At 38.8% G+C, this 8061-nt stretch overlaps 4 protein-coding genes across 4 annotated transcripts; 2 read left to right on the plus strand and 2 right to left on the minus strand.

Annotated features, from left to right (window-relative positions):
* Nucleotides 1–1323: 1323 nt before the first annotated feature.
* LOC6580207 lies at nucleotides 1324–1804 on the minus strand. The gene is made up of 2 exons (XM_002006029.4): nucleotides 1578–1804; nucleotides 1324–1502 (listed from the first exon to the last, which is right to left on the minus strand). The coding sequence occupies exons 1-2, from the start codon at nucleotides 1802–1804 to the stop codon at nucleotides 1358–1360; spliced, it is 372 nt and encodes a 123-aa protein (XP_002006065.2). The 3' UTR covers nucleotides 1324–1357.
* A 300-nt stretch (nucleotides 1805–2104) lies between these two features.
* Nucleotides 2105–3372, plus strand: LOC6580208. Its single transcript, XM_002006030.4, has 2 exons — nucleotides 2105–2350; nucleotides 2411–3372. The coding sequence occupies exons 1-2, from the start codon at nucleotides 2105–2107 to the stop codon at nucleotides 3263–3265; spliced, it is 1101 nt and encodes a 366-aa protein (XP_002006066.2). The 3' UTR covers nucleotides 3266–3372.
* A 367-nt stretch (nucleotides 3373–3739) lies between these two features.
* On the plus strand, nucleotides 3740–4917 carry LOC6580209. Its single transcript, XM_002006031.4, has 3 exons — nucleotides 3740–4277; nucleotides 4345–4489; nucleotides 4553–4917. Exons 1-3 carry the CDS (start codon nucleotides 4187–4189, stop codon nucleotides 4800–4802), a joined length of 486 nt encoding a protein of 161 aa, XP_002006067.1. The 5' UTR covers nucleotides 3740–4186; the 3' UTR covers nucleotides 4803–4917.
* Nucleotides 4918–5630: 713 nt separating this feature from the next.
* LOC6580210 lies at nucleotides 5631–6256 on the minus strand. The gene is made up of 2 exons (XM_015164142.3): nucleotides 6128–6256; nucleotides 5631–6053 (listed from the first exon to the last, which is right to left on the minus strand). The coding sequence occupies exon 2, from the start codon at nucleotides 6026–6028 to the stop codon at nucleotides 5768–5770; it is 261 nt and encodes an 86-aa protein (XP_015019628.2). The 5' UTR covers nucleotides 6029–6053; nucleotides 6128–6256; the 3' UTR covers nucleotides 5631–5767.
* Nucleotides 6257–8061: the final 1805 nt, after the last annotated feature.

The raw sequence follows: 8061 nt of genomic DNA on the forward strand, positions 1-8061 counted from the left end.
TTATTAATGTGAATTTGAAATTGGAATAATCGACTAATAAAGCTGAATATTTTAAAGTAGCTTTGACCACTTTGGCCTTAGATTCGAAACGAGCTGCCCGATTTCGATTGGTCTAAATGACTGAGGTATTACAACTTAATTATATTATAACGATAACGTAATTAAGTTGTATATAAATATTATAAACTGAACTCAAACTCTATTTTTTACATAACTAAATATTGCCAACAAAGTTTACAATTATGTTCATGTTGAATTTTTAAAGTTTTTAAAAATTATTTTAAAAAATATTTAAAATTACTTTTAGTCCTAGGAGACATTTTAGAAAACAAAAAATAAATTGAAAATATTATAGAAACATACATAGAAAAAAATAGGATATACAATATATTTTAAAGTACTTAAATTATTATGGAATAATAAAAAATAAAATAAAATAATAAAATAAAAATAAAAAATATATTAATTAAATTATTTTATATATTTATTTTTTATTTTTATTTTTTTTAATGTATTTTTAATTATTTTTACAATAATTTTACAGTCTAATAGGTTTTACTTCACAACAAAAATATTAGCTAACATAAATATTTTTTTTCGCTTTTCTACAAATATATATGCAAACTTAAGATTAGGTTATATTTTGTCTATATTTTAGTATTTGGATAACAAATTGAAACTTAGAGCTATTTACTATAAACTTATTGGATTTATCTGTTCTGCCTCGATATATATATTTATATATATTTGCCCATTTCTACTTTGTGTCAGTTTGTCGGGCAGCCATAGAATTTTTTGTTTTTTTAAGATATTTTTTTTTTTTTTTTTGCTCGCCTCTAGCATTTGCATTTAGCATAGCTCACATTTTTATAGCAATTCATGTCTATTTGGACGCTTTTGTTTTTGCCCGTTTGCATTTTATTTATTTTTATTTTTATTTCGTCTATGCCAGTCTTTTACTTTGTTTTCATTCTTTTTTCTTCTTCTCAAGCGGCGGCGGCGGCGTCGACGTTGCGTCGTCGCCAAGTGAAACTGAAAATTGCAACTAAATGCCGTGCTCATCACTTGTAGACACTTTAGAATGCGCTGTGTGTATCTATGAGATACAAAGATACGCGCGCACTCAGACAGAGCGACAGACAGACGGAGACCAGACAGCAAATGAGACGCAAATGGAATGTTGAGGTGCTGCACACACATACACACACACAGACACATATAGGCGTATAGTACGAAAAAGTCAACATTACGATCTATTCTACACTTGATTAGAAACTGCCTAAAGATACGACAGATCCTGATTGGAAATATATCGAGTCAACATTTTCGAATCGCGACACCCAAATGAGTTCTGCATTTACAGGTAAAAAGTCTTTGGTGTCGATGGCTTGGACTCGGGACATGGGATGCCCGTAACACACTCCCAGCAGCAGTCGGGAAATTGACCTTTTGTATTGACCAGATCGAACTCGCAATTGGCAAAGTTCACAGGTGATTGACAGCTGCAAAAAAGAGGGAGAGAGAGAGAGGGGGAGTATAGGTAAAGGAAAGCGATAAGAGCTCCATGCCAGACTTACAATTGATAGAGGCCATTGCCGTCGTCATCCTGGCAGACGAATATACCGCATGTCTTGTCATCGTTTATCTCCTCGCCCGCATTGAGGTGACCCATCGGAGTTTGGCAACCCTTCTCCAGCTTCCTGCCAGCCTTACCGCCCTTCTCCGCGGGCACCATGTGCACCAAAGCGCTGCCACACATTATCAAACCGAGCCAAACTAGCCAAATGCAGCGGATGTATTTCATGGCGAGAAACCGTTAGCTGCACCGCCTCCAACTGTGGCCAATACCATCGACTAGGCGGCTTTTATAGCCAATGCGATTACGAGCAGGCGACATGGAGCCGTTTTTTGTGTACAAATTCATAAACAAAATTCACTTACACTCGCCTTCCTCAGTGCTCCGATCGATTGCTCAGTTCATTTTTTGATAAATAATTATAATAGAAACCTCTGGAGAAAAACAACAACAACACAGACGAAGTTGTCAATCGAATTCAGAGACAAATGTATTCCAGCTACAGCTGCACATCCCTAGACTGGAATTATGAATGAAGTTTGCTGGTTGGGGATCGGTTTCATTGATGCTGCGGGAACAGTTGGACACAGCGATTTCATTGAGATCAAAATCAACGCACGCCAGGCAACTGGCTGGCATCTGAGCAAAGTACCTCGTCCAGTTGGACTTGTAATATCTGTCTCCATGCGAGTACAAAGCGCATGCCTTTGGCTACTGCTCGCAATGTCTGTGCTGTGCCCCAGGATGAACAGCCTTGGCTATCGAGTCGTTAAGGTAAGTGCTCTCTTGCGAGTGGCGTCCAGTCTAGCCAATTGGTCCACACTGCATCCACAGCGGCAGCAGCGCAAGCGTATGGCCTGGCCGCCCAATCTCTACTCGGACTTTGCGGCTATCGCTGGCGCAATGGAGGCCGAAGGTCCCTCGCTGTATCCGTCCGTCGATGGCTCTGATAGTAGTGGAGGCGGCGGACCGGGAGGTGGAGCCGGAGGCGGATCTGGGAGTTCTGGTGGCAAGGGAGTGGGTAACAATTGCAACGAGGACATCACCAAGGGCTGCGATGTCAAGAAAATCTTCTTGCCCGGCGATCCCAAGCAGAAGAGCTCGAGCATAGCCGTGAAGGCGGCGCAGGATGCAAAGGCGGCCAACGAGGCGCAACATGCGGCCGGCCAAATGGCCGCCCAGCACATCAAGCAGGAGCTGGCCGAGAAGGCCTTCCAATCGGCCAAGGCCGCCGAGGCGGCGCTTACCGGCAAGCAAATGGTTGTGCAGCAGCTGGAGCTGGAGATGCAGGAGGCCCACGCCGTGGTGGAGGAGGAGTCCGCCTCGCTGCAGAACACGGAGAACAACATGAATGCCGCCATAGAGGCAGCTCGTGCGGCCACTAGTCAATTCGAGGCCCTCACCGCCCTCCACAAGACGGTCAAAGACAACCTGGCCAACATACAAACAGTTGCGCTCGGCTCCCAGCAGGAAATGACCACCAAGGTGCAGCTGCTCGAGGCGGCCAAAAACCGCCTGGCCACGCTCCAAAAGCAGCTGGACAACGCACGCGATGACTATGAGAAGACCAAGCAGGCGGCCTATCGGGCGGCCTGCGCTGCCGTCGAGGCCAAGCAGAAGGCGGCCAACAGCTACCGAAAGCGGCGAAATCAACGGACTTTCAGCCGCCAGCCACTCGATACACATTAGCCAATTCTCTTATTTTTATACATATATATATATTTGTATATACTGCATTTGATGTATTTGATTGGAGGAAATTATATATGATTTCACGTTCTAATTGTCAACATTAATATGCGGCATCAATATGGAGTTAATCTTTCTATCTGGATTACAATACAATATATATGTATACAGATATCTCTTGCCATGCACTAAGAATATGACTGGAAACATCGGATATATATTTGGTTTTAGAAGTGGGAGGTAATATTATTCATAGTATTAGACCAAATGCACTCAAATTTCTTTAGATCTTTTCTATAATCTCCTTTAGACCTAGAGCACTCAGGATGTGGCAAGATAGTACTTTACACCTTCTCTATAATCCCTTTTAAGCCTAGAGTACCAGTGCACTAAAATTAATATTGAAGATATAACACTTTAGACCTTCTTTAAGGATAAATCGAGCAATATTCTCCGTAGCGTCAGATCTATAATTCCCAAGTATACATACACATGCATAAAACTTAAAACTCAACTCGCGGGTCATACTATTTAAAGATCTATCTCCAGAAAAGTTCAATTCTAACGATTTATCTCTAGTCTCGAAGTAAGTCTTACATATATTAGAAGTTAGCTCTAGATTCTTTAACATCTTTGCTATGAATTCTTTGAGTAGTTTTTCAGGGCTGATTAAGAAAACTTTGCTCGACTCAAATTGTAAACCTCTCAAATGAATTGCTTAGAAGCGAACGCATATTGAATGCGAATAAACACAAATAATAGATTAGTTTCCTTAGATACTTTACATCAATCAATTGTATCAGTTTTCTCGCCAGGTGCCAAAACACCTGTCGCCCATTGGTGTGGCGAGAATGCATATAAAAGCCCTTACAGCTGGCCACGAAAATACAGTTACATTTGTTGCATGTGCCAAACGAGATCATGAACTGCCTGAACCTGAACGCGCTGAGCCTGTTGAGCTTCGTGTGGTGCGCCACAGCGTTAGTGCACTACCAGAAAATGGACAAGGGAAGTAAGGATAATATACGGGATCGAAGCAAAATGAAGCAAGCTCTCAATGAAATAAACACGTGTTTTAGCCAACGGATGCAAACCCAAACCGGAGCCAGATGCCAAGCCAGATGACGAAATTATCGAACTGAAAGTGGGCGGAGTATTGAAAGATAAAAACACCTGCGGCATCTATGTGTGCCAGAACACACATGGCGATGCATTGATTCATTAGTAAGTCGATATCAAAGCAGAAGCTCTTAAGCTCTCTTTTCAATTGCCATCGTACATGAAAAGCTGCCAGAAGCCGGTGCCCTTCGAAATGTGCAGCACCGACGGTGTGGCAACAGATACACCGTTCCCAGAGTGCTGCTGGAAGTGTGTAGGCTATGTGAGCTGTGATAGCCCGCAATTGGCCGCACTACCAGAGAAAGTCGAATTATCACCCGAAGAACCACAAGGAAGAAATATCCGAAAACTCGTCGCCGATGAAAATCCAGCCAAAAGGAACAAAAAGAAAACGAATCTCTTCAAACACAAACATTGAGAGTATGAGCAGATCAATCATTATCAATAGGGTTAATATATAGTTAGCCATTTTTCGATCATGTAAAGTTTTTACTATCTTAATAAAACAAATTTAATTAAAGTGTATACAAAAATTTGGTTTTGTTTTCCTCTTTTTTTTTAGCTACTAAAATTGATGATAGAAAACTGATGGAATTTCAAAGATATATACTCCATGTCAATGTAAAATGAGTATATTAGTTTTGTGATGTGTCGTGACAGCAATTTTTGGAATGTTTTGATATTTAATGGGGCGTGGATATTAATACTTATATTACAAGCGACTGGCTTGAAAAGCTTGAAGTAAAAGTCTGCATCAGCTCAAGATAGACAATTGCTGCTCTTATACTTGGTATTAAGTATTATGCAGTCTAAAATCGAAGCTTGAGACTACATAACTATTTATTAATGCATAAATCAATCATAATATACATACATCAATCGGTGAATAGATAAATCATAAAGATCAATAATAATAGTAATATAAATCAATCATACTATCGATCAATGGATAATATATATATATATATAATGATATAGATCAAAAATAAAATAGATAAATTATAAATAATAACAACAAAATTATAATATCAATCAAAATACAGATCCAATATTATGTAGAACATGAAAAATATAGTCAAATATATCAATCATAATATAGATCCAAAACTATATAGATAAATCATAATTAAAATAGTTAGGTATAATACAAATCAAATTCAAAAGCTTTAAGCCAAGATCAATAATTTAATAAATTATTTTTTTTTGAACATATCAAATATATATTCTACGAAGCTAATATACAACATATTTTTGTTTTATCTATAATTTTCGGAGTTCATTGCATAAATTTGAGCGAATTGTAAGTTTTTAATTAAATATTATTAAAATTGTTTTACTAAAACGTGAAAACAAAATAATTGTGTCTCCGTTTTCCTTTCAATTTTAATATTTTTTGAAATCTATTGCTTTCCGATTTTTTGTCCCCTTTTTCGGCATGGTCCTCGATGCAGCATCAGGAGCAGCAGGAGGATCAGCAGGAGGAGCAGGAGCATCACCAGGAGCAGCAGGAGGCTTATCATTGGGAGCAGGAGCATTACCATTACCAGCAGCACCGCCTGTTTCTTCGCAATTAGTATAAGCCACGCACTTCCAGCAGCACTCCGGAAACGGTGCTTTTGTGGACACTCCATCGGTATTACACATTTCGAACGGGGCCGGTTTCTGGCAGCTGTTTTGTATAAGATTTGGATTTGAGGATTCGATTTGGATGGGATTTGAAAAGCTAATTTGAGAGAAACTTACTAAAGTACTATAGCGTCACCCTCGGTATTCTGGCACACATTCACTCCGCACGTATTTTCATCTTTCGCAAATTCACCCACTTTTATTTCTCCTCCTCCTCCCTCCTCCTCCTCCTCCTCCTCCTCCTCCTCCTCCTTCTCCTCCTCCTCCCCCTCCTCCTCCTCCTCCTCCTCCTCCTCCTCCTCCTCCTCCTCCACCTCCTCCTCCTCCTCCTCCTCCTCCTGCCGCATCTGGGTCTGGCTTTGCTGCGTCGTTTCTTGTATTTGGCGCTGGATTGCCTGGCTTATCCTGTTTGGCTGCTGGGGGCTTGGGCTTGCATCCATTGGCTAAGACACGTTAGCTTTTATTGACGCCTTGCTTGAATTGGTAGCCCTATAATCTCTTACCTCCCTTGTCCATTTTGGTGTAATAGACCAATGCATTGGCGTACAATGCCAGGCTCAACAGGATCAACACGTTCAGGCTCAGCTTCATGATGTACTCTCACTTGCCCAACTCTAACTGAATTAGTAGCACTCATAGGAATGCCTTTTATATGCAATTTAGACGCCAAAACCGTCCACTTGTGTAAAGAGGTGTTTTTGCACCTGTTAGAGAGATTCTTACAAAATATTACTGCAACGTACCTCCGTATAGTTATTCAGCAGAAACTAGGCTGTTATATCAACTAATTCTGATATGTAATTAATATAAAATTTGTTTTCAGTTTATAAACATAGAAATTCAATTTTTGACAAAGACACAAAATAAGAAACCTTGCTATAATCGGACATGCCCAGCTAAAAGATATATGTGAAACAAACACCAAGACTAGATCTTCATCTAATACAGGAAGACAAACTGGGCTAGATTAGTATTTCAGAATATACTATACATTTTGTGGTATCTGCCACACCTCTCTCCTTCTGCCTGTTATCTACAATTTGAAAAACACATTCCCTTTCCATTTAGAATGGGCTGAGAGTATAATAGAAAATATAAATCATATTTATCATGAATGAAAAGTTATTGTATAGCAGTCGTAATTCATCGTATCATAGTTAATGCTTACAATGCACTGCATAATCTTATGCGTGTGTATGTGTGTGTGTGTGTGTGTTCAGGGTGTCTACTAGTCAGGCCCTCCCATATATAAATCATATAATTATTTTACTCTATCCACAGCGAATCTTATGTACCAATGAATCTACATAGCTAAGCTTCTGGGATTTATAACTTGCTTACTGATTATTGATTAATTATATTAGTTTTTAATTTTTAATTCAAAATATGAATTGACTTGATATAAATATATGTTATTTATTTTTATTTTATTTTATTTTATTTTCAGCTTTTTATTTTCTGTTTTATATACTTGTTTTTAAGGTTTATATTTTCTTTGATCAGAACCAATTCAAATGGAAAAGCTGAAATGAAGAACAAATTGTTGCTCGTAAGGATCAGGAATGATATTTTGCGAACATTTTAGAGCTCCTCGCGCATCCCTCCTTGGAAATGCTCCGTTTCTGGGATTTATAACTTGCTTACTGATTATTGATTAATTATATTAGTTTTTAATTTTTAATTCAAAATATGAATTGACTTGATATAAATATATGTTATTTATTTTTATTTTATTTTATTTTATTTTCAGCTTTTTATTTTCTGTTTTATATACTTGTTTTTAAGGTTTATATTTTCTTTGATCAGAACCAATTCAAATGGAAAAGCTGAAATGAAGAACAAATTGTTGCTCGTAAGGATCAGGAATGATATTTTGCGAACATTTTAGAGCTCCTCGCGCATCCCTCCTTGGAAATGCTCCGTTTTTAATTAGTTGCCACAGGGTGAATTCTCATGAGCAATTCACAAAAGAACGAGACGGAGAGAAAGGGCGAGAAAGAGGGAGAGTGAGCGAGCCGAGGGCAGTGAATGAGATGAGACGCACAGACGTA

The sequence above is a fragment of the Drosophila mojavensis genome, unplaced genomic scaffold, assembly GCF_018153725.1.
Source record: "Drosophila mojavensis isolate 15081-1352.22 unplaced genomic scaffold, ASM1815372v1 contig_80, whole genome shotgun sequence".
Lineage (NCBI taxonomy): Eukaryota > Metazoa > Arthropoda > Insecta > Diptera > Drosophilidae > Drosophila > Drosophila mojavensis.

Excerpts from the sequence above, each read along its gene's own strand:
- LOC6580207 (XM_002006029.4), bottom strand. The coding sequence starts at position 1,804 with ATGAAATACATCCGCTGCATTTGGCTAGTTTGGCTCGGTTTGATAATG. Across the intron at positions 1,503-1,577 it reads GGCAATGGCCTCTATCAATT|CTGTCAATCACCTGTGAACT; the intron begins GTAAGTCTGGCA and ends TCTTTTTTGCAG.
- LOC6580208 (XM_002006030.4), top strand. The coding sequence starts at position 2,105 with ATGAATGAAGTTTGCTGGTTGGGGATCGGTTTCATTGATGCTGCGGGA. Across the intron at positions 2,351-2,410 it reads TTGGCTATCGAGTCGTTAAG|CGGCAGCAGCGCAAGCGTAT; the intron begins GTAAGTGCTCTC and ends CTGCATCCACAG.
- LOC6580209 (XM_002006031.4), top strand. The coding sequence starts at position 4,187 with ATGAACTGCCTGAACCTGAACGCGCTGAGCCTGTTGAGCTTCGTGTGG. Across the intron at positions 4,278-4,344 it reads CCAGAAAATGGACAAGGGAA|CCAACGGATGCAAACCCAAA; the intron begins GTAAGGATAATA and ends CACGTGTTTTAG. Across the intron at positions 4,490-4,552 it reads GGCGATGCATTGATTCATTA|CTGCCAGAAGCCGGTGCCCT; the intron begins GTAAGTCGATAT and ends GTACATGAAAAG.
- LOC6580210 (XM_015164142.3), bottom strand. The coding sequence starts at position 6,028 with ATGTGTAATACCGATGGAGTGTCCACAAAAGCACCGTTTCCGGAGTGC.